This window comes from Globicephala melas, chromosome 1, assembly GCF_963455315.2.
Source record: "Globicephala melas chromosome 1, mGloMel1.2, whole genome shotgun sequence".
NCBI lineage: Eukaryota > Metazoa > Chordata > Mammalia > Artiodactyla > Delphinidae > Globicephala > Globicephala melas.
The window spans coordinates 143,445,942-143,471,693 of NC_083314.1; the positions used below are offsets into that span (position 1 = coordinate 143,445,942).

The following is a 25,752-nucleotide window of genomic DNA, read 5'->3' on the forward strand; positions in this document are numbered from 1 at the left end:
TGTTTGTTTGAATCAAATGGGTTGCCAACATTTAAAACATAAAAGATCAGGAAATTTCACACAAAAAAATCTAGATTTTCAGGTTTCATTGAAAAATCAGAAGATCTGGGCTCACTGGGTTCCCACCCCCGTCAGGTAATAACCCACTAGAGTAAGTCACTTTCTCCAGTCCTCACGGGCCAGGCAGCCCCTGGAAGCTGGTGGGTTTTCTACCCCTGAGTCAAGCTGGGAACCCCCAGCCTCTTGCCTCAGCAACCCCGGAGCTCCTGGCCCAGGCCTGGTCATTGTATATTTGCTGCATTGATGAATGAATGAATAAATAGATGAGCACAGCAAAAATGATAATAATCATGCCTGCTCCCTGCCCCCCACTTTCCCAGAGGAGCACAAGGAGGTCCTGGCATTTTATAAACCTTGAAGTCCCAGGAATAACAATAACCAATATGTAGGTAGCACTTACCAGATGCCTAGCTCTGTCCAAGGAAATTTCCTTCCATTATCTCATTTGTCCCTCACCATGCCCCTGTGAGGTGGGACCTTCTCCATCCTGGGGAGGAGAGGGTAACAGGGAATAGTATGCCACTTACAGGGTTGGTGGGAGGATTAACTGAATTAATGAAGGTAAAGTGCCTGGAAAAGAGCCTGGCACACAGCAGGTGCTCAGTAAGTGCGGGCCATTGACACACAAGCCAGGTACTTTCACAGCAGTGATCTCGTGTGGTGGACAGATGAGCCCCCCCGAGCTGGGAGGGGTTGAGACTTGCCCAAGGTCACAGGGCAAGTGGCTTGGAGAGGATTCTCAGATGCAGAGACGCGTGACTTCCTGCAGCAGGGACCGCTGCTATGGAGCGGGTCCTGAGGGGGTTGGGTCCAGGAGAGGGTCTCTGGGTAGAGAAGGTGGGAGGCAGGAGAGCAGAGGTCTGGAGCCTCAGCAACATAATTCCAGCCCTGGCTTGGCTTTGGCACTCTGGGCTTCCTCTCTCCCCTCCCAGATTTGCAGCTGGTGTCTGGAGGCTGCCGCCCTGCAGCCTGAACCCAGTGCCCTCCCTCCGGCTGACCCACCCACCCACCCTCTCGGCCCAGCTCCTCGCCCTCCAAACGGGGGAACCAAGGCCTGGGGACAGGCAACCTGGCAGGGTGGAGGTGCCTGGGTTTCACTCCTCCCAGCCCTGCCTCTTACCGGCTCTGTGACCCTCTGATTCTCCTTTCCTCATCTTTTATGACTCATCAAAAGTGTTTGCCTTGGGCTTCCCTGGTGGCGCAGTGGTCGGGAGTCCACCTGCCGATGCAGAGGACACGGGTTTGTGCCCCGGTCCGGGAGAATCCCACATGCCACGGAGCGGCTGGGCCCGTGAGCCATGGCCGCTGAGCCTGCACGTCCGGAGCCTGTGCTCTGCAAAGGGAGAGGCCACAACAGTGAGAGGGCGGAGTACCGCAAAAAAAAAAAAAAGTGTTTGCCTTGAGCCAGGCACTGGGCTCAGAGCCTTGCATGCATCCTTCCACGTATTCCTGATGACAGACCCGTTTCATGGCTGGGAGGATGGAAGCTCAGTCTTTCCCCTAGTTGCACAGCTGGGAGTAGATTCAGAGTCAGGTCCGGGTGAGTCCAAAGCCTGAGTTCTTTAAATGAAGAAAGTGATATGTACCTCATCTGGTCATCGTGAAAACATAGACTAAAAAATAAAATAGGGCTTCCCTGGTGGTGCAGTGGTTGAGAGTCGCCTGCCAATGCAGGGGACACGGGTTCGTGCCCCGGTCTGGGAAGATCCCACATGCCACGGAGCGGCTGGGCCCGTGAGCCATGGCCGCTGGGCCTGCACGTCCGGAGCCTGTGCTCCGCAACGGGAGAGGCCACAACAGTGAGAGGCCCATGGACCAAAAAATAAAAAAATAAAATAAAATAGTAGTTAAAGCTTCCATAGCCTTTAATTACCGTGCCAGTGGCTATTCTACATATTTTACATTCTTTTTTAAATATTCTTTTCCATTATGGTTTATCACAGGATATTAAATATAGTTCCCTATGCTATACATTAGGACCTTGTTGTTTATCCATTCTAAATGTAACAGTTTGCATCGGCCAACCCCAAACTCCCAGTTTGTCCCTCTCCCTGTCCCCCTCCCCCTTGGCAACCACAAGTCCCTTCTCTGTGTCTGTGAGTCTGTTTCCGTTTTGTAGATAGGTTTATTTGTGCCATATTTTAGATTCCACGTATAAGTGATATCATATGGTATTTGTCTTTCTCTTTCTGACTTACTTCAGTTAGTATGATAATCTCTAGTTGCATCCATGTTGCTGCAAATGGCATTATTTTGTTCTTTTTTATGGCTGAGTAGTATTCCACTGTATATATGTACCACATCTTCTTTATCCATTCATCTGTTGATGGACATTTAGGTTGTTTCCATGTTTTGGCTATTGTGAATGGTGCTGCTATGAACATAAGGGTGCATGTATCTTTCTGAATTATAGTTTTGTCTGGATATATTCCCAGGAGTGGGACTGTTGGATGATATGGTAATTCTATTTTTAATATTCTGAGGACCCTCCATACTGTTCTCCATAGTGGCTGCACCAAAGTTTCATTCCTACCAACAGTGCAAGAGGGTTCCCTTTTCTCCACACCCTCTCCAGCATTTGTTATTTGTAGACTTTTTAATGATGACCATTCTGACCGGTGTGAGGTGGTACCTCATTGTAGTTTTGATTCCCATTTCTCTAATAATTAGTGATGTTGAGCATCTTCTCATGTGCCTACTAGCCATCTGTATGTCTTTGGAGAAATGCCTATTAAGGTCTTCTGCCCATTCTTTGACTGGGTTGTTTGTTTTCTTGTTGTTGAGTTGTATAAGCTGTTTGTATATTTTGGAGATTAAGCCCTTGTCTGTTGCATCATTTGCAAATATTTTCTCCCATTCCATAGGTTGTCTTTTTGTTTTTTGGGTTTTTTTTTTTTTTTATGGTTTCCTTTACTGTGAAAAGCTTGTAAGTTTGATTAGGTCCCATTTGTTTATTTCTGTTTTTATTTCTATTGCCTTGGGAGACTGACCTAAGAAAACATTGGTACGATTGTTCTAAGTATTTTACACATGTTAAGTGGTTTCACCCACACATCAACAGTATCAGCAGGCATCAGTGCTCCTATTATCATCTCCCTGTTATAGATCCAGAAACTGAGGCACAGAGAGGTTAACATGCCCAAGGTCACAAACTAGTGAGTGGTAGAATCAGAATTTGAATTCAAGCCTTCCAGCTCCAGAGTCCTTGCTTTCACCCACTATGCTGTGAACATAGAGCATCATGCATGAGGCATGTGCTGAACCCCAAACCCACAGGAGCTCTCCCCATCAGCTCCGTCATCAGTTTGTCAGCTGCAGAGCCAGCAATGAAGATGCAGGCCCCAAGGATTCCTGCCCCAGACTGCTCCCCAACCCCATCACTCCAGCCCCACCCCAGGGTCTAGTCGGGTACACAGGCCATAACCACCAGGACAAAGAATCAACAGCCTGAGAACAACGTAGGAGTCGCACCACCCATCTCCCTAGAAACCCAAGACAGGGCTGGCCCAGCTGATGCAGGGAAGGATGAGGTGTTTGCCTCCTGTTCTCTATCCTCACCTGGACCTCCCCCTCTCAGTTCCCTGAGCCTAGACGGGGAACTCTACAGCAGACACCACAATCTGGGAGCCATGAGCATACTCTCCACTTTCTTCTGTCCTGTATCCCACTCCTCCAGGTCCTCCTAAGTGAGGACACTTATGACGCTGTTTCATTATGCCCTTTCCAATTTCTGGGCCTTTGCTTGGACTACTCCTTCTGCCTGAAGACTCTCTCACACCCCTTCGGAAAGACCTCCTTTTCCCTGTAAGCAGAGTTTGTCCCGCATTCCTCTGATACCCTACGGCCCCCATCGCCCCTTTCATGTCCCATCACACACCATTGTGATTGTGTATGTGTCATTTCAAGCACACAATGCCCTCTACACACATAGCAACAAACTCAGAAACATGTAAGCACATAGAAATATACCACTCTCTTCTCACAGGGTACACTCCCACACCCAAAGGCCCATGTATGCACTATGACCTTCTAACCAAGACATGCATGTACGTGCTTACACTCAAGCAAGTATCAAGGTAACATCTGTGACTTTACATATGTACACACACACACACATGCACATACACACTCACAGCACACAATCCAAGCACACAGGGCCAAACTACCCACAGAGAATCACATACTGCAGAAATAGTCAGGCTTCTACACTCTTGAACACACATAGATGTTCAATCATGCAGAAACATGCAACAACACCCACCAATGGGATCACGCGTGGGGATGCCGAACTGCGTACATTCCGGAGTCATTCCCTGGGTAGGCTGGCCTGAGGCTGGGAGGATGTCTCCTCAGAGACAGTTGGAGCCTGGGTAGCAGGGCCTGGGAAACCAGGCTACCACGTCCCACTGGAGCTTGCGCCCGGAGGGGAAGATAAACGATGTGTCTATTGGGCTCCTGGGTGGAGGGTCCTGTGCAGGAGGGGGGCTCTTGGGCTGATTCCTGGCTCCTGTTTCCTACTTGCCACTTGTGCTTTCAGACCAACAAGCCCCTGCCCTCAGGCCAGGCCTAAGCTTTTCCTCTAGGCGCCCTTGGCAACCTAGTCCTTAAATAATGGAACCAGCTTTTACCAGCATTCGCTGAGCACAGGGCCAGACTGGGAGAACACCACCCCAGTGGCCTCACAGGGCTCAGGCTGGTGTCTACCCTGACAGCACTGACACCATCTGGAGGGATCCTCTTGACACCTGACATGTAGGATTATTCTGCACATTTTAAAGGAGTGGAAATGGAGGCTCAGAGAGGTCAAGGGACTTCCCCAAAGTAACACAGCCAGGGGGTGGTGGGGCAGAAATGGACCAGCCTTCCCAAGGGAGCTCCTGGTCCCTGGGCTCCCAGAACAGCACTGGGTCACCCTCACCTACTCCTGGGGGAAGCAGCAGGAGCAGGGAGACCCCAGGGTGAGGTGGAGTCTTTTCTGGGATCTGGGGAGGCAATGAGGTAAACTTTGCTGTGGTGCAGCCTGGACTTTCTGCCTCTGGGAGGTCAACTCCTTGACAAATCAGGAGAGGGACTCCAGGCCTGAAAGCCATAGACTTTGGTGGAACAGCAGTGGCTGCTGTTACCTGTGCTCCCAGCCTCATTTCTGGGTCCTAACAGGCTGTGACCCAGTTACCAGGTAGAGGCAGCATCCCTGGAAAATTCCTATGGGACCCCAGGCTCCTGAAGCCCCTGACCCAAAGGGGTTGAGTATCTCAGTTTATTGTGGGCACTGCAAGGGAATGGCTGGATCTGGCACCAAGGGTTTCAGAAATTACCACAGGAAAAGCTTATAGCTAAGAAACCTCCATGCCAGGCTGATTGCCTTTAAAAATTAGGCAAGACAGCCAGGAGAAGACCGAGCTCAGATCTAGAGGAAGCATGAAGCTGCTCTAGGCCTGGGCCTCCCCAACTGCTGGACTCCAGCAGAGATTTTCAAACTATGTACCCCACTTGGGGAGGGGGCCTGGGTGGAGGACTGCCAGCTTTGGGGCTCTAGGATTCCTCTCCACCCTTCAGCAGGAGCACTCAGTGTGACTACAGGCTCACCAGTCTTATTTCTTCTTCCTGGGCCCACAGGAAGACTGCATTTCTCACCTAACTTGCCAAGGTGACAAAGGCCAGTCACTGGGTTCTTTGGAAAGAGTGTGAGCAGAAGTGATGTACGTTGTTTCCAGGCCCAGTTTTAAATCCCCTAATGTGACACTCTTTGCTCTTTTGTTTGCTTCTCATAGTGACAATGTATTGAACTTACATCATAGATAGGGACACTAAGAAGGAAGCAACTTGGATCCCTGAGTAATCATGTGGAGGAGAGATGCTCAGGAGAGCCACTAACCCACATTGTATTTGTGTGAGTGAGAAACAAACTTTTATTGTGTTACCCCACTGAGATTTCAGGGTTTATTTGTCATCTCAGCAGAACCCAGACTAGCATGGCTAATATATTCCTCTTGGATGGATTTTATATCTTGAGGTTGCACAAAGATTTTTATTGAAGAAAGAACTCCGTGACTAAAATCCCACATCCAAAGTGTCCTCTCTCAGGTCTCCCAGTTCTGATGTCCGGACATTCTGTATTTAGACAGCTGTGGGCAGTGGAAGTCAGGTGGCTTGAACTTGGTCATATACCCTGACTATGTGGCCTTGGGCAAGCTTCACACTTTTCTGAGCCTCGGTGTCCTCACCTATAAAGTAGAGGCAAAGATGCTTCACCTACAGGGCTGCTGTTAAGATCAGTGAGCAACTGTAAACTGTAAAGGGGGGAGATTTGCTTCAGGGAATGCACTGACGGTTTGTCATTATGCTCATCCCACCCACCACACCCACCACAGGCAAGGTCAGGGGAAAGAGACTTCAAGAAGGCATGAAATTTCATTCATTCAGCTGGGGGACACTTCCAGCCCTGTGTGGGGCCCTGGGCCACAAGGCAAGGCTCTGCAGAGAGACCGTCTCTCTTCTCAGCTGTATCTTCTCTGTCTTGGAGGAGGGGGTGGTATCTGACCTAATCACAGGTGATGGCTCATTAAGAGGTTACTATGTTCCTGGCCCTTAATGATTCAATGAAGCCTCACTCAGGCAGGTACATTCCTCATCCTCCTTTTACAGAGTAGGAAACTGGAGGCACCGAGAGACTGAGCCTCTTGTCCAAGGTTACACAGGTAGGATGTGGGCAATGCTGGGATTTGAACCCAGGAAGTCCTACAGCAGTGCCTGGACACAAGACCTCTGGGCTATTCAGATCTCTTAGCATGTGTAGCATCGGTGTCTGGGTGGCGGATGCAGGACGGAGGAGGGGAGGCTGTCCAGGGAGTGGGCTTCCAAGATTTAGCCGAATAGTAAAATGTCTCTGTTGCTTTGTCCCCTTCTGTCTCTCTGACTCTCTCTCCCCAGTTTCCTTCTTAAGCTCATTTGATACCACTCTTCCCGACTTCATAGTTTTCCTCACCTCACTTTAATTCTTTCAGAGCCTCCCCGCTGCCCTCAGGATAGAGCCCCAGATCTGAGGCTTGGCATTCAAGGCCCCAGGAGGTGCCCTTTCCAGTCTTGCTTCCTGCTGCTGCACTGTCTTGTCCTGTGCCCTGTGCTCTACTTAGACTGAACTGTGTGAACTGCCTTCTCTTTCCCACCCCATGTCTCGCTCCATGTTGTCTCTGCCTGGAGCTCTCTCCCCACCTTTCCCACCAGCTCACTCAGCTCCAGGCAGCCGTCCTGGGGTCTCCAGGTTTGGCCATGTTTTCTGCAGTGCTGTAGCCCAGGGCTGTGTCTCTCCTCTGATCCTCTGGGTTGCTACAGTCTCCATCTCCGTCTGAACCTTAACAGCTCCTCTAGGGCAGGACCTGGGCTGGGACCCCAACATTGCCCAGCACAGGGCCTGGCACAGAGGGGACATCAGTGACCTTGGGTTGCAGGCGAGGTCTCAGGAACTCTGAGGATGGCCTCACACAGAGTGACAGGTGGAGAGGAGTCGGGGGTAAGACCCAGGGTGGGGGGAGGATGTGAGGACTAGGGCATAGGGAGACTAGAGTGGCTGGAGGGGGTCATTTGAGTTCTTGGGGACAGATACCCAGACTGATTCAGAAGGATGCCAGGGCCAAACCACAAACATCCCTTTAGACCGTGGCCAGGCTGTGGCCCTGGCATTAAAAATTACACGTATTATCTAATAATAGATATATATAAAATAGACGTGTGTTGCATTTTTATAAGAAATAAACAGACTAGTCATATGCTTTATTATCCAAACCAGAACTTTCTGAGAAAGAAAGGGATTGCAGTGAATAATTATGTGGGACAACAGGTATCAATCAGGACTGTTCTGGAAACCCCGGATGTATGGCCACCCTGGGTATAAAGCATAATAATGAACACCTTTGAACCCAACTTAAACGTGAGAGATGACTTATGCTATGGGCTTCTTCCTTATCCCATTTCCCTGCCTCCCCTACAGAAGTAACCATTATCTTGAATTTTGTTGAATCATTTCCTCAGTTAAGCTTGTATCACATATGTATGAAAACCTAAACAATATACTTTATTTTTGCTTGTTTTTGAGCCCTCTAAAGGTTGGATTTTGTCCTATGAAGTCTTCTGCAACAAGCTGTTCTCCCTCAGCGTTGTTTCTAAGATTTCCTCACATAGTTGTCTGCAGCTATATTTGATTCATTTCCACTGCTGTATAGGATTTCATTATACGGAGATGGCATAATTTATTAATTCATTTTCCTTCTAAGGACATTAGCTTAGTTTCCAGGTTTTTGCCATTATAAATGGCACTACTATGAACATTTTTGTATGGGTCTCCTGATGCTTGTATGCATGAGTTTCTCTAGGGTTTACACTTAGTAATGAAATCACAAGTTCAAAGTGGTTGCAGTAATTTTCACTGCATTAGGAGCATAGGAAAATTCTGTTGCTTCACATCCTCACCAATACTTGTCACTGTCAGATTCATTTTGTGTGGAAAATCTCATTGTGGTATAAATTTGCTTTTTCCTGATTACTATAAGGTTGAGCATCTTTTCTTCAGGTTTATTTTCCATTCATATTGCCTCTGCTGTGAATGCTTGTTCATATCTTTTGCTATTTTTTTGAGTTATTTGTCTTCTTAGCATTGGTTTGTAAGAGTTCTTTATGTATTCTGGGTAGAATGCTTTGTTCATTATTTGTACTGTAATGTATTCTCCCAATCTGTGGCTAGTCTTTTAGACAATGAGAAAAAAATTAACTTGGAGGAAGCAGAGACTATACATGGTGATAAATACTCACAGAAAACAACAACAAAACACTATTAACATCCTGAAAGAAATACGAGAAAATATTGCATCATGAAAAAAGAACAAGGTACAATAAAAAAGGAATAGACATTGAAAAAGCAAAGAGCTCTTGAAAATATGATCAGAGGAAAAATAAAAATCTCTGTAGAAGGTTGAAAAAATGTTCTAGATAGAAAAAAAAAAAGAGGTGAAAATATATATATAAGAAATGTAGAAGACCAGTTCAGGAGGGCCAATATTGGAATAATTAAGGAGATCCAGAAAGTAAAAAACAGAGAAAATGGAGGCGAGGAAATCGTTCTGTTATAGAGGTAGCTCTAGAAAATTTTCTCCAAACTGAAGATGAGTTTCCAGAATAAGAGGACCCACTGGGCGCCCAGCACAGTGAATGGAAACAGATTTACTCAAAGACACACTGAGGACACAGGTGCCTAAACACTTCCAGGGAGAAAGAACAGGGTTCTGTAAACAGGAAACAAAATGGCATTGGACTTTTCAACAGGAACTAGAAGACAATGGAGCAAGCCTTCAAGATTCAGAAGGAAAATTATTTCCAGCTTAGAAATCTATATCTCATCAAACCACCAATTAAATGAGAGGCACTTTTAGAAATGCAAGGTCTCAAAAAGTTTACCTCAGATACCTCCTCTCAGAAAGCTGTGAACATAAGTTTGTTTTTATGTCTGTGAGTCTGTTTGCTTTGTAAATAAGTTCATTTGTATCATATTTTAGATTCCACATATAAGTGATATCACATGATATTTGTCTTCCTCTGTCTGACTTACTTAACTTAATATGATAATCTCTAGGTCCATCCATGTTGCTGCAAATGGCATTATTTCATTCTTTTTTACGGCTGAGTAATATTCCATTATATATAGTCTTCTCAAACCAGTTGTCTATTGATGGGCACTTGGGTTGTTTCCATGTCCTGAGATTACCAAAGGGAAAAGGGATAAATTAGGTATATGAGATTGACAAACTATTATACATAAAATAGATAAGCAACAAGGATTGACTGTATAGCATAGGGGACTATGTTCAATATTTTATTGTAACCTGTAATGGAAAATAATCTGAAAAATATACATATATATATATAACTGAGTCACTTTTCTGTACACCTGAAACTAACACAATATTGTAAGTCAACTATACTTCATTTTATCCTTTTTTTTTTGACAATGTGGTGCAGCTTGTGGAATCTTAGTTCCCTGAGCAAGGATCGAACCCACACCCCCTGCAGTGGGAGCATGGAGTCTTAACCAGTGGACTGCATTACAAAAAAAAAAAAAAAAGCTATGAGCAGATGTTGCCCCAAATAAGGTCGTGAGGAAGACACGGGATGTCAGAAGCAGGAGACTCAACACAGGAGAAAAGTGCAGAGAAGCCTCCAGATGATGGGGAAGGGAAAGCCCACAAGGAGAGCTGAGCAGCTGGTCTTGCTATCAACCAGTCCAGGATGGAGAGTCAGAAATCTGCAGCAACTTCCCAGTCAAGTAAATTGGTAGAGTACTAATATGGGTGATTGTATTAATAGGAGTTTACACAAATGAGGGAGAGTTTGGGGATAAGGGATGAATACTTAGAAATGAAGCAAAAAATAAAATGATAAATAAATAAATATCCATTACTAACTCCAGGAAAAACACAGTTATGCAGGAAAAGATGCTAATCATGGCACACTGTGAATAGCATTTATTTTGTTATGATCACATAAAAATCCTTTCAATATATGACACTAAAGCTCAGGCAACAAAAGAAACAATAGATAAACTGGACAACATAAACAAAAAATAAAAACTGCGTATCAAAAGGCACAATCGACAGAGTGAACAGGCTACCCACAGGATGGAAGAAAATATTTGTAAGTCATGTATCCAGTAAGGGATTAACATCCAGAATACATAAAGAACTCCTACAACCCAACAACAACAAACAGAAAACTTAATTTAAAAATGGGCAAAGGACTAGAACAGACATTTCTCCTAAGAAGATATACAAATGGCCAAGAAGCACATGAAATGATGTGCAATATCACTATCAAGGAAATGCAAATCAAAACCACAACGAGGAGACTTCCCTGGCGGTCCAGCGGTTAATACTCGGCACTTCTACTGCAGGCGTATGGGTTCAATACCTGGTCGGGGAAGATCCCGCATGTTGGCAGTGCGGCCAAAAAAAAACACACCACAATGAGATACCACCTCATACCTGTCAGGATAGCTACTATAAAAAACAAAAAAAACAGAAAATAACAAGTGTTGACAAAGATGTGATCCCTTGTGCACCGTTGGTAAAATGTAAAATGGCGCAACTACTATGGAAAATAGTATGGCAATTCCTCAAAAAATAAAAATGGAATTACTGTATGATCCAGCAATTCCACTTCTGGGTATATTACCCCAAAGAACTGAAAGCAGAGACTTGAAGAGATATTTGTACACCCATGTTCATAGCAGTATTATTCACAATAGCCAAGAGGTGGAAGCAACATATGTGTCCATTGACAGATGAATGGATAAACACAATGTGGAATATACATATAATGGAATATTATTCATCCTTAAAAGGAAGAAAATTCTGCAATACGCTACAACATGGATGAGCATTGAGGACATTATGCCAGTGAAATAAACCAATCATAAAAGGGCAAATACTGTACAATTTCACTTACATGAGGTACCTAGAGTAGTCAAATTCATAGAGACAGAAGTTAGAACGTGGTTGCCAGTGGCTGGGGACAAAGGAGAATGGGGAGTTACTTAATGAGTACAGAGTTGCCGTTTGCAAGATGACAGTTCTGGAGATGGGTGGTGGTGATGGTTATGCAACAATGTGAATGTACTTAATGCCACTGAATTGTACACTTAAAAATGTTAGGTAAATTTTATGTTATGCATATCTTTCCACAACTAAAAATAATTTAAAAAATTTTAAAATCAAAGAATCACAACCATATTGGAAGGATGGGTGACGGTTGACTCAGAGAGTGAGTGTGTGAGAGTCCGTGTGTGTAGGTGTCTGGGGGTGCAGGGGGGTGGTGGTGAGAGAGCTAAATCATTGTCTTCATGGTGGGAAGTCAAAAGATAGTGCCTGAAACCGAAAGATCAAGAAATAGAAATGTGGGACTTCCCTGGTGGTGCAGTGGTTAAGAATCTGTCTGGCAATGCAGGGGACACGGGTTCGAGCCCTGGTCCGGAAGATCCCACATGCCACGGAGCAACTAAGCCCGTGCACCACAACTACTGAGCCCACGTGCCACAACTACTGAAGCCCACATGCCTAGAGCCCGTGCTCTGCAACGAGAGAAGCTACTGCAATGAGAAGCCTGTGCACCGCAATGAAAGTGTAGCGCCTGCTCACCACAACTAGAGAAAGCCCGCGTGCAGCAACCAACACCCAACGCAGCCAAAAATAAAAGAAATAAAAGAAATAAATTTATAAAATAAAAAAAAGAAATAGAAATGTGTGTTATTTAACTATAGGGAGGTAAATACCAAAAGAATCAGCTAAAAGATTTGAAAGTGTTTGTATCTGGGGAGAAGGAGATGGAGGTGGGGAGTGAACGACCTCAGGTTCTCCTAACAAAGTGTACAGAACGAGTTGATTCTTTAAACTATGTGAAGTAAAACTCTGATAAGAAAAAATAAAATAAAAACTCAACCAAAACAAAAGCAAACAGAACATTGCTGAGCCTCCCCTAGAAGGCCCTGTGACTCAGGAGATGGGTATCCAGGGCCTGACGACCTCTGAGTCACCTTGAGGAGCCTGTTGTCACAGGCAGAGTGGCCAGGCCGTCTGCCCTCTATCCTTTTTCCCAGATTAAATGGGGGACGCAGAGCTGGCGGCCCTGAGAGAAGCGAGACACATCTGGATGGACGGAGGAGCATTGTTTATCTGAGTGAGCACACATTTATTTTAATGTGTATTGGAGAATATGATTAGCATATCAAACCTGTGATTTCACGGAGATTATTGCTTAGGACCAAGCGAAGTTTATTAAGTGAAAGGATTTAAAGGGAAATACTAGGACGACAGTAGAGCAGCTAAGGGGAAATGGAGAAAGTCATTCCCCGGCGATAAGAATGACTGACTGGTCATGGGAAATACTGACCTAGTCCAACCCTCATGTTAGGGATGGGGAGCCCAGCCCAGAGAGGAAAAAGGACTTGCCCAGTGTCCTCTAGTAAGGCAGTGAAGGAGACAGATGTGACTCCCCTGAGAGCACATGGCCAGGAGGCAGGAAACCAACACTGGGTCTGTCTTGCTCTGCTCTGGTCAGCTCTGAAACCCTGAAACGCCTTCATCCTCTCAGTTCCCGGGTGCATTCCTCTGTATGAGGTTCTGCAGCTAATAGCAGTAATGTTCACGATAATTGTAGATAGTCCTTAGGAAGTGTTTACTGTGTACCAGGAAAAGCAGCAACAATTATAATAGCAAACACATATACAAGGTATACTGTGTACAGAAAACTCTTCTAAATACTTTACTTATATTCACATATTTTATCCTCACCAACCCTATGAGATAGTGTGGCAGCCAGTCTCTGAGGTGGCCCACAGTGATTTTTGCCTCCTGGCTATTGCTCTCCTATATAGTCCTTCCCACATGGAATAGGGCTGACCTGTGAAACCAATAGGATATTGCCAAAATGACGGAGTGTGACCTCCCTAGTTAGGTCACAAAAGACACCGTGACTTCCTCCTTGCTTTTTCTCTCCCCCTCTTGGATGGGGAAAGCTGGCTGCCATGTCATAAGGACACTCAAGCAGTCCTGTGGAGAAATCTGTGTGGTGAAAAACTGAGTCATCCTGCCAACAGCCAATATGAACGTGCCAGCCATGTGAGTGAGCCAACTCAAACCCTCCAGCTGCAGTTAAACCTTCAGAAGACTATAGCCTGGCCAGCATCGTGACCCAACGAAGTTGCTCCCAAATTCCTAACTCACAGACAATGTGGGGGATAATAAATATTTGTTGTTGTTTTGAGTTGTTGTTGTTTTGAATTTGGGGTATTTTGTTATGCAGCAATAGGTAATTAATACTCGTAGGTAACATTGTCATCCCCATTTTATAGATGAGGAAATTGAGGCACAGAGAGTTCAAGTAACTTGTCCCAGATCACACAGTTAACAAGTGATTTAAACCATGGCGGTTTGGATCTGTATAAAGTTCATGTAATAAATTAGAATCCCTTTTACAGGAATGAAGACACTGCTGGGAAAGAGAGAGAGAGAGAGGGAAACACAGGGACAGTGGCAAAGAGAAATTGGCAATTGGTTCCCAGTACAGCATAACAGACTTAGGCTAGACTTCTGTAAAGTGATGATAGTGGACAGTGGGAGAGCTCTGCTGCCCTTGCAGCTCAGCTGTGATCAGCTTGGGGCCACTGGTCTCTGTCCCTGGCTGCGTGGTTGACGCAGCCTTGGATACCTCGGGGTGGGGGTGTGATGCCTGTGGGCAGCCCCTCTCTGGGGCTCTTATCACCCTGCACTGACACTGTCTGCCCCCAGACCAGAGATCCTCAAGGGCAGGGATGGAGTCTTGCTCATCTGTGCCCCTTGCCTGGTGCAAGGCCAGTCAGAGCAGGCTGGGGGAGGTATATATGCAGAAGGCTCTCTGGCCCTGGCCCTGGAGAGAATTCATATGGTCACACTACCCTTTAACAAATTATCACTGGGCACACAGAAGGGACCAGGATGACCCAGTTTCTGACTTGAGCAGCTCCTTATTGGATGGAGGATACAACAATGATAGCCCAGTGCGATCAGAGAGATTGGGACATGGCGTGTTGTGGGAGGCCAGAGGGGTAGGGAGGACCTCTCTAGAGGAGGCCTGAGAACTTCCCAGAGGAGGAGGAATGTGAGCTTTGGGCCCAAAGGATGCACAGACGTCAGCCAGCGCAAGGCTGTTCTCAGCAGAGGGTACAGCCTGGCAGAGGCCTGAGGCCTGAGGCTCTCGTGGAGGACAGGGTGAGGGAGTAGAATGTGCAAGGGGTGGGCCACTGGCCTCTGGTGGCTCTTAAAGCAGGACACAGAGACTTGGGATGGGCAGGGTGACATGCTGACAGCAGCTGGAATGTCACATGTTTCTGTCTCGTGGGGAATTCATTGCACTTGGGGTTGGGCTTGAGGATTTTCTTTGGAAACCCAGGACTGGGCAAGGCCTATATGCTTGAGTCAGCCCAGGATGGAGAGCGAGGACAGGTGAGGACAAGAAGTCACTTGGGAACAAGTTGTACAAGGACCTCAGTGTCCATTTGGTGTATGGGGTGTGTCAAAGCTTTCTTCATTTGCCCTTCACTAGATTAACCAACTTAGGTGCCCTGAAAAATTCCCATTTCTGCCCTCTGGGTTCAAATGCTAGGCCTGCCATTTACTAGCTGTATGACCTCCCCACCCCTTAGTTTGCTCATCTGTAAAATGGAATCAACATAAAACCTGCCTCATGGAGATGTTGTAAGGACTAAATGGGTTAAAGCGTTTAAAACCCCTAGATGGTGCCTGACCCCCTCCCCACCTCCAGCAAGGGTACAATAAGTATTAGCTATTATTATTACTTGATATGGTTTTCCTTTTAACCTTTTCAAGAATTTAAACATCATTTATCTAATGCCTGTTATATGCCACGCCTTGTATCTATCCTCTGAAAATAGGGATGAATAAGACATAATCCTCCTAGGCATACAGAAACCATGGTAAAGGCAACAACAAACAAACGTTGATCAAACGTGCCCTGTAGGAACCCAGAAATGCAGGAGAGCTGGTTCCTGTCCTCAGGAAGGTCACAGGCTGACTAGGGAGAGAGAGGAGTGGTCCAGATTGGGTGGGGGCTGAGAGGAGCCTGGAGAACCTCCAATGAGGGGGTTTTCGAGAGACAAGGAGTTGCCCCCTTTGGCAGCTGGATGTGTGTCGGACAGTATGAGCAAAGACCCTCTTGGAGGGGAGGTGAAGGAAGGCTCAGTCTTTATTCTCTGAGTGTTAGGAGGTTATCAGGGGTTTTTGACAGGGAATTATGTTTGAATAACAGTAACATAACTAATAGCTATTATGCACCTGCAGTACAGTGCATGCTGTGCATGTCCTCTAATGTAATCCTCACAACCTTGTGAGGTACTGTCACCATTCCCATTTTACAGATAAAAAAACTGAGCCACAGAGGTTAAGTGAGTTGTCCAAGGTCATGTAGCTAGGAAGGGAAGGAACAGACTTAAACTCAGGTAGTCTAACCCAGAGCCCATGCTCTTAATCTCTTTACCCTGCTGCCTCCGAACTTTAATCTACACAATCTTAAAACTAGAATAGACCTTTGAAATTCTCCATCTCTATTTTGCAGAAGAGAAACTGAAGCTCAGAGGTGGGAACTGACTTTCCTTGAGACCACAGAGTGAAGGAGGGGCTGAGATGAAGCAGTCAGTCTTGGCTGCAGGAAGGGCTCCAGAGTCCCAGGCATCCTGCTGTCACAGTGGCCATCGTTGTACTTGGAACAAAATCCAAACCTCCTGCTGGGGCCTACAAAACCCTCATGTGATCAGAACATTGCTGACTCTGACCTCGCCTGGTCACCCAACTTCTCCTCACCGAGCTCCAGCCCACCTCAAGGCTTCTGTCCTGCTGGTCCCTTTGCCAGGAATGCCCTTACAGCCAATCTTCCTATGGTTGGGCTCCGTCTTAGTCCACATGGGCTGCCATAACAAAATATCATAGATTGGGTGGCTTAAAAACAACAGAAATTTGTTGGGAGCCTGAGAAGTCCAAGATCAAGGCACTGAAAGATCAAGATGCCAGCAGAGTTGGTGTCTGGTGAGAGCCCACTTCCTGTTTCATAGATGACTCTCTTCTCGATGTGTCCTCACATGGTAGAAGGGGCCAGAGATCTTTCTGGGGCCTGTTTTACAAGGGCACTAATCCCATTTATGTCCTAATTGACTCCCAAAGACCCCACTTTCAAATACCCTCACATTTGGGATTAGGTTTTAACATATGAATTCTGGGAGGACACAAACATTCAGTCCACAGCAGGCTCCTTCTTGCCATTCAGCGAAATGTCACCTCCTCAGAGAGGCCTTCCCTGATCACCTCTCTAAAGTTACCTCCCATCACTCTCACATCACCCTACTTTATTTTTTCCATAGCAGTTATGATGATCTGAAATTATCATCATTTCTTGTTCGTTTGTTCTCTTGCTTTTGTGTCTGTCTCTCCCAACTAAGATGTAAGACGTAGGAGAGCAAAGAGGGACGTCATCTATTTCTACACTGTATCCCTGGGCAATGCCCAGCACATAGGAGGTGCTCCAGAAGTTTTTGTTGAAAGCATGCTTGCATTTCACTGTCTGTCCGTTGACAGTCTGTCTCCCCACCAATCAAGCTGGTACCATGTCTGATTCACCTTGGCACTCCTAGGCCCAGGGTTGGCACAGAGCAGAGCTGGGATGTGCTTGTTGGATGACCGAATTGCTAAGGGGCTGCCCTCTGTGGGAAGAAACAAGGCTCAGTAACAGGACTGCTGATGAGACAGAGTGGCTTCCAGGCCTGAGACTAACAGCTCCTGAAGCCCCTTCTTCTGCCCCTCTGCCATGGATGTGAGGCAGCAAGAGAGGAGGGGAGGGTGGACCTACACTGGGCCTAGCCACCTCCCAGTCTGTCTTTTAGTGGCCAGTGCCCTCAAAACTCATTGTCCAAAAAGGCTGGGCTGGTCGGGCCTTGCTTACCAGCAGGTAGCTAAAATCTAGTCACCTGTACCCTGGCATGGATGAGATGGGGCTGAGACCTTCCAGGGGAGAGGTCTTATTCATGCCAGCAGAAGCAGACAGCAGCCCTGGGTGTGCGTCCCCTATTAGCAGGGATGAGGCGTCCCTTCTGTGGGGTCCCACAGTCTCTGCCCTTCTCCATCACAGAAAGGACTACCCTGTCGCCCCTGCAGTTCCCCCTGATTGTCTGCCCCTCTGCCTGGCCCAACAGAACACTGAATGAGAATGAATGGATCAAGTTTGTGAGCCAGGCCCGAGCCACCTGCCTCACATCCTTGGCCGTGGGAATTCTCACATGAGAATGCAACATAGGCATGTTAACCAGCTACACAGACGTGTAACATCCGGGTCGGAGTCTTGGAGGGGTGCAGAGGTTCATTCCTGCTCCCCCAGCTTCTCCCTGATCACACGAATCCTGGCACCCCAATCCCTGTCCACTACCATCCCTGCTCCGTGTGCACATGCCCAGGCCTGTGCACCCGGGAACATCATCTCCCCTCCCGTCCAGGTTCACTCCTAGGCCTCCCTCAGCCACCTATCAGCATGTCACCTCCTCCAGGCAGCCTGTGCTACTTCCCTTGGGCTGTCTGCCACCTCTGGGGGTAGGGGCCTCGCCTGGCTCATCCCAACGTCTGCAACGCCCAGCACGCGGCGGGCCTTGAGCAGGGTCACCGAGCACGGACCTAGGGAGAAGTGGACCAAGGGCATGAGGGAGGAGGGAAAGGAGGCGGCAGCGGGAGGAGCGTGGGGCGGAGGCGACAGCAGGGGGCGGGGGGGGGCGCGCGCGCAGGCTGAGGCAGCCCAGGCCTGGGGCCGCGCGCCCAGCCTGAGCCCGCCCCGCCGCCGAGCGTCACGGAACCTGCTTGAAATGCAGCCGAGGAGCCGGGGCGGGCGGCAGCGGTGGCGGCGGCGGCGGGGGCAGCGGCAGCCCCGGCGCCGCGGCAAGGACTCGGAGGGCTGAGGCGCGGCGGCGGCACGGGGTGCGCGGGGAGCGGCGGCCGGAGCCCGGGGCCCGCCATGGGCCGCCCCGAACGGGGCGCGCTCCGGCCGCTGGCGCTGCTGCTGCTGCTGCTGCAGCTCCAGCATCTCGAGGCGGCGGCGGATCCACTGCGCGGCGGCCAAGGTGCGTGCGGCCGGTCCCCGGCCCGTCTTTGCGCCGCCGGAGCGGCCAACAAAGCACGGCCCGGCGGCCGGGGGGCGGGTTGCGCCGAGGCCTCCGAGCCCGGGCCTGGCAGGGAGGCGCCCGGGCGGGATATGCTCCTCGGGACCCAGCTGTCCCTTAATTTGCCCTAGACCCCCGCCCCCGCGGCTCCCTGTGTGGTGGGCTCTGCCCTCCGGCACCTGCTCTTGGGGGATGGGCGCCGTGGGGGCCGGGCGGGCCGGGAACTTTGCTGGGGGTGATCACTGATGCTTTCGGGAGGGCTGTGTGATTCTCGCCGTTGGCGTTAATTTGACACGCGCGCTCCGCGGCGGCGATGAGCGGAGCCCGGAGACTACCCCGCCTGACAATGCGTTTCCGGCGACCCCTGCGTGTGGCAGAGAAAGAGGGGCTGCGTGCGAGGCGGATGTGCCCGCAGCGCCCAGTGCGCGTGTCGCGGCGTGTTGAGGGGCTCCCTGTGGGCTGTGTCTGCGTGCGTCTCTCACTAAGGGCCGTGTGTGCGGGTGAGTGTTCTGAATGGGGGGCATACCTAAGTGGTGGTACACCGACTGTGTGTGCCTGCCACAGAGCAGCCCGTCATCCCAGGAACCCTTACCATCCTGCCCTCCTTCCTGATCGAGGGTGCCAGAGGCCTCCCGGTCGTTGGCTTCAGCATCGGGCCCTCTCCTTCACTCAGTAGACCCCTCCCCGCGGCCGGGATCGCTTGTTCCGGGGATCCGGCTCACGCCCCCTCTCCCCCGCGCAGGGTCGGTCAAGGAGTGCGAAGAGGACCAGTTCCGGTGCCGGAACGAGCGCTGCATCCCCTCTGTGTGGAGATGCGACGAGGACGACGACTGCTCGGACAACAGCGACGAGGATGACTGCCGTGAGTGGCGGGCCGGGGAGGGAGGGAAAGGTGGGGGACTCCTTGCTCAGCGTCCACGTGGCTGCAGCCGCCACCGGGCCACCTGCCTGGACCTTTACTGCCGGAGCCTGCAGCCGGGAACCCTCCCGGGAGCCCTTTCCCTCCAGGCACTTAGGGACCCAGCGGGTTCTGGGCCGGCAGGTCCTGATGGAGCCGGGGGCGAAGCCCGGCGCAGCACGGCCCGGGAGGAGGGCACGCCACGCCCGGGTTGCTGGGCCGGAACTGTGGGGCGGCGACGCGACGGTCCCTGCAAGCGTCTAGCTTTCTGCGATCAGGCCCTCCGGGACTCTTGCCTAGGCCCCACGGAACGCGCTCGTGTCTCAAAGTTCCAGGCAACTCTGGGCCTAGCCTCACTCCTTTTCCTGCTGGGTTTTGTGAATGAATGGGCTCCCCGGGGCCCCTGATTGGCTGTGCGAGGACCACCCCATAGGTCCCTGTGGCCGGAGCAGGCCAATCGTGGAACGGCTGGGTGTGCAGTTTTCTGGCGCCCTTGGCGTTGGGGCCCTGCCCTGGCCCCGCCTTGGCCACACCCCCGCTCCTCCCCTGGGTAGTAGGTGCAGGCGGGGCGCTGGCGCTCGCTGCCTTTCTGCCTAGTCATGGTGAAGACCTTTCTTGTGCCACCCTGGTTGGCCGACTGCGCTCTCCTGCCAGCCAGACTGAGGCATGAGTCATGGGGCAGAGCAGGAAGGAGGGGGCCAGAGGGATGAGTTTGTTTCCTGGAAGGGGGGGGTGAGGATCCCAAGGCCGCGCGTGAACCCATGGTCACATGCAGGTGGCCGGCCGCCTTTGCTGAGTGTGGTGTCTGTACACCTGGGCACGACTGCTTTGGAAGTTGTTTCGTGAGGTGCATGTGGTTTCTGTGGGACCTGAGGGGAGTTAGCAAGCAGTTGCCACAGTGGAAGGAGTATAGTTCCAGGAACAGATAAACAGGACTCTATAAAACACAGACGCGGGCAGTCATTCATTCATCGTTACTGAGCACCTGCTGTATGCCAGGCACCGGGACACTTTGGAGAACAGGCCCACCCCGCAGGCCAGGGAGTGCGGGTTCTGTGGGAGGAGGGCAATAGGTGGACAGGCCCACAGCACCACGCAGTGGCAAGAGGGGTAGAGAGACCACCTGGACAGGCATTGTCTGTTGAGTTATAGTGGTTTTTTTCGGGGTTTGCTAGTCAGCCCCCAGGTTCATTCTCAGACCAACCCAGATTTGGCTGTGTGACATGGGCGCATCTTTCCCTCCTGTCTCAGTTTCCTCTCCTGACCACTTGGGCTAATGATTCCTGCCCTGGTTTTGAAGACCAGTTCTAGAAATGTAATTGAAAGTGATGCGACTAACATGTGCCGACTGTTAGCTGTGTGCCAACCACTGTGGTAAGTGCTTATCTTATATAAACTCCTGTAACCTTCAGAGCAGTCCTATTTTATACACCAAAACAAACCAAAAAACACAAAACAAAAAAGCCCCAAGGCACTGAGAGATCAAGTTAGTTATTCCACAGCTGTTGAGCTGCTAAGTAGGAGCTTAAATTTAAGCGTCTGACTCCAGAGTTCTTAGTCTAATTATGACCCTAACCATTTCCCAATGATATTGAAATTCTGAAAATGCCTGAGCCAGGGTAAAATGTGATAGTGAGTCTCCTCGCCCGGAGTTGTTCTTCTGTGGTTTCCTTACAGGGGGAGTGCTGAGGATGAGGCGAGGAAGTAGAAACTGTGCATTTCTGGGCTGGTTTTACCTTATCTCCCTGGCTCTGTATAACAACAGTTTTGTTGGGGGTGGCCGTGAAGAGCAGACGTGTTTCTTGTCATCCCCCTTTGTAGATGAGGACTCTGGCTCAGAGAAGTTGAGTGATTTGCCTAAGGTCACACAGCTGAGAGTGACAGAACTTGGTCAGGGTGTCCACCTGCCTCCTAGCTCAGGGGCACTGTCTGCTCTGGTGGGAGTGTGGTGCAGAAGGACCCAGGAGGGTGATCCGGGTGCTTTTCATCTCCATCGAGGCTCTGGGCAAGATGGAGGAGTGAAGTAGCGGGTGGCTGGGCGACCCCAGATGGGACCAGGGCCAATCTGACGGCCACTCTGGGCTCCTGCTTTCATTCTGAGATGGATGGGGTGGAGTCACAGGCAGAAGGTTAGTGAACAAAAGCAACCGACGTTGAGGGCTTTGCTGTTGGTGTCAAGTATCCGTCCCCCACACTGGGCTTTTCTGGGCTTCTCTGGGCTTGTCTCTTCATCTGCCAAATGAGGGGTAGCTGTTCCTCTACCATCGGTTATACCCGTAGAAAGTCTTCACCTGGGGCTGGTGAAGAGAAGGGAGTGGATGAGTGTCCACACCACCAAGGTCTTTAGAAGGGGACCCCTAGGGGCCACAAAGAGAAATCTTGAAGAAAGGGGTGGGAGCTTTGGGTGGCTGTATGAGGCGTGGTGTTGGAAAATGGTCTTTTGTCACCCCTTCCTTCCCTATCTGGGGAGTTCCCTCCATTCCGGGCCACCTGCCCGAGCTGCATTTCTTGGAACCATCCTCCCTGCCTTATATTTGACCACTCCAACCATTCCACCCTGTGAGAGGGCCTGAATCACTCCATCTCTGTACCTCTCGGCCTGCAAACTGGGGATTGCCATTTGTAAGTGAAGTCTGTGTGGGGCAAAATGCGTTCAGGCTCCCAAAGGGGTCAGAATGCAGACCGTGAATTCCGAGAGCTGATGGAGGTTGGAGGGAGGGAGCTTGTATGTGGGGGAAACCAAGGAAGGCTTTCTGGAGGAAGAGACAGCTAAGGCAGGCCTTGAAAGATGGTAACTAATGCCATTCCCTCAGAGCTTACCATTTAAAAATAGGTGATGCAGTCTCCGCATTATAGAGGAAGAACTGGGGTTCAGACAGGTGAAGTGACTCCGCCAAATTCACACAGCTCCTCAGGGTTGGAGCTGGAACTCAAAGTAAGACCTTCTAAGTGCGGAAGCGTACCCGCAGCAGATGGGACTCGGCCTTTTGGAGACACAGATCTGACGGGGATGGGGAAGGGAAAGGCTCATGGGGTTTCAGTTCCCAGCTCAAAGGGCCTTCAAAGTGGAGGAAGGGGCTGGAAGCCCAGGGGCGGCCCGGCCAGGGGAAGGGGTGGGGTTCCTGGCTGCACCTGGGTCACGTAGGCCAGCTGGCGCCTTGGCCTCAGTTTGCTGTTGCTGCTTAGTGTCTGGGAGCAGAGACATGGGTTCTGGTCTCCAGCCAGCCCTTTGCCCCCAGAGTAGCAACAGCAACAACAATGAACGCTTACTGAGTACTTGCTGTGGACCAGTTGTGCTGAGATTCTACATGTATCACCTCGTGCACCTCGAGTCTATAAAATGGGGTGACTCTTGGAAGTACCCGCATTTTCCTCATTTTACAAAGGCACAGAGGGGTTAAGTAACAAGGGTGTATGATTTTTTTTTTTTTTTTTTTGCGGTACGCGGGCCTCTCACTGTTGTGGCCTCTCCCGTTGTGGAGCACAGGCTCCAGACGCGCAGGCCCAGCGGCCATGGCTCACGGGCCCAGCCTCTCCGCAGCATGTGGGATCCTCCCGGACCGGGGCGCGAACCCACGTCCCCTGCATCGGCAGGCAGACTCCCATCCACTGCGCCACCAGGGAAGCCCAAGGGTGTATGATTTTTAAGTGAAACTGAAACTGCTGGGGTGTGAATGCAGGCACCCAACTAATGGAACTTGTGCTGCATCAAGCACTAGCTGACGACCTCAGGCAAGTCCTCCCAGGCCTCTGTTTCCCCATCTTGAGGGGACATCAACCCCCGCACTCCACTTCCAGCTCTGGGAAGAGCTCTGCGCTTCTCCGTGTGGATGGACTGCTTAGACAGGTGGACCGGTCGTATGCTCAGTTTCCTCTACCTGTTTAGGCTTCTTTAGGCTGCCCTGTTCTCCCAGCCCCCATCACCGCTCCGTTCCAGTTTTAATAAAGAGTGGCTGCAGCAAGGTCTCCCATGGCCGAGAGTTCATTAGCTGGCAAGGCCAGGCTGTAGGAGTGCTGAGGCCTGCTGGGAAGTAGCCTTGTAAATAATTAAAGCTCGGCCACAGCTCCCAGCTGGGGCTGCAAGCCCGCATCTGGTCTTCAGTGTGCCGCCTGGCCTAGCCCATTCTCACACCCCTGACACGAGGCCCAGCTTCATGTCCTTTATTGGATAGAGTCATCTGACAGATCGTGCTGCTCTCTCGGAACCTCGGTTTCCTCATCTGACCCACCAGCTCCACCATTCGGAGTCCTCCCGAAGCTCCCATGTACCCATAGGATAGGGTCGGCTTAGACTCCTCTGCATCTGGCCCTCTGTGACCAGCTTCCGCTGCCCCACTGCCCTCCAGCCCCTTCCTGCTCTTCCTATGAACCTGTGACACCAAACTTCTGTCACATTCTGGCCTTTCTACTGCTTCTTACTGCTAGGCCTTTGCACGTGCTATTCCATCTGTGTGGAACACTTTCTGCTCCCTCATCTGGCTACCTTCTTTTTGTCATCTTAGAATCATCAGTGCAGGTATCACCTCCTCCAGAAAGCCCTCCCTGCTCCCCTCTTTCCCCAGGGCTGAGATACAGGAGTCGAAAGAGGGGACTTAGAGATGTGTGTTGGAATAACTCAATGTGGCCTTGAATCAGATACTCCTGGTTTTCTATCCCAACTGTGACCTCTGGCTGAATGGCCTTGGAGGTGATAATAGTTTCTCCCTCCCAGTGATGAGGATTAAGTGAGATAATGTGCCTGGTAAGCAGTAGGTGTTCAATGAATGGAGTGGGTCTGTCTGTTCCTGGAGGAGGAGTCTCACTGAGGTCTCTAGATACCTGTCTGCCAGGACCCCCCTGGTTCTCCTGCCCGCATTTGCTTAGCCCGAGATCCAAAGGCTCGCGCAGCTGAGGCGTGCCTCAGCCAGAGGGTTCCCCAGCCACAGTGGAGGTGGTCCCAAGGCCATTCGGCCCTGAGATGGACCTGGGAGTGGAGGAAGGTACCCAAGGAGGGCCTGAGGGAAGAAATGAATCAAACAGGCCTGGTTGGTCTCAGTGAATGAGTGGCTGGGGCCCTGGGAGGGGCCGAGGAAGACTTCCCTCAGGCCGTATGCTTGTCCCAAGGCTGGTTTCCAGACCTGTCTGTGCCTGGGAAGGGGAGGAAGCCCTACAGCCCCCATGGCTCTGCCCCACAGGGCCTAAGCTTCTCCCTTCCCTAGGGCCAGGTCTGTGTCTCCGTGGCTGGCCCCAGCAGGCCTTGGGAGTGTTTGCTGAAGACTCTCCCATGGGCCTTCCTGGGGGCTCTCCTGGGACGGAGTTCCCCTCTGGGAACCCCCTGGGCTTTCTCAGGCCTGCTGGGGGTTCCGAGTGCAATAGGCCTCAGGGCTGGTTGGCTTAGTCCTCTCGGTTGTCTGCAGGCAGCTGACTTGACAGTTCTCCCTCCTTAGGGAAGTAGCAACAGCAGGTGAAACCAGAGAGTTGCCCCAGGGAGAGGGTGAGGAGCGAGAGGACCCATAGGGCTGATGGAGCAGGAGGGTATAGGCTTATTTGTGCCACCCTTCAGGGCTGTTACCAAGTGCAAGTCTCCTGGCCCAGGGTCTGTGGTCAGACCCCCAGGCCAGTGCCATCCCCATGAAGCCAGTCCTGGGCCTAGGAGAGGGTGTGGGGCCCTGCTCTGGGGGCTGGGCAGCCAGGCCTCGGGGCCCTGGATCTCAACAGCTCTGCAAATGCCCGCAAGCCCAGATCACCCAGTCTTTGAAGGCCTGGTGGAGATGCCACCTCCCCCAGGTGGCCTTCCCTGACCTCTTGTCCTCTTGCTCCCTAGTCCCTGAGCACCTACAACATGTCCCTGTTCTCCCCTCGGTCTCAGATCTGTCTTCTCCACGTTGTCTGCTCTGCTATCCTTGTGCTGAGCACGAGGGATTCCAAAATAAATAGCTCCCTTGAGGGAATTACTACTAACAGATACTGACTACTCACCCCCATGCCTGGCACGATGTTGGACAATCTGCATTCATTAATATTACTACTCACAACCCTGTGAGGGCTGTTTTCTTATTATTCCCATTTTAAAGATGATGAAACTGAG

At 50.3% G+C, this 25,752-nt stretch overlaps 1 protein-coding gene across 11 annotated transcripts in view; it reads left to right on the forward strand.

Moving 5' to 3' along the window:
- The first annotated feature begins 18,615 nt into the window (after positions 1 to 18,615).
- The window catches only part of LRP8 (LDL receptor related protein 8), a 78,298-nt gene continuing 71,161 nt past the window's right edge, over positions 18,616 to 25,752 (forward strand). For all 11 annotated transcript variants that reach the window (XM_030870178.2, XM_030870180.2, XM_060305384.1 and 8 more), the window contains exons 1-2: positions 18,616 to 18,748; positions 19,530 to 19,649. In XM_030870178.2, coding sequence (XP_030726038.1) covers positions 18,643 to 18,748; positions 19,530 to 19,649 — 226 coding nt within the window. In that variant the 5' untranslated portion in view covers positions 18,616 to 18,642. The remainder of the gene's footprint in view (positions 18,749 to 19,529; positions 19,650 to 25,752) is intronic.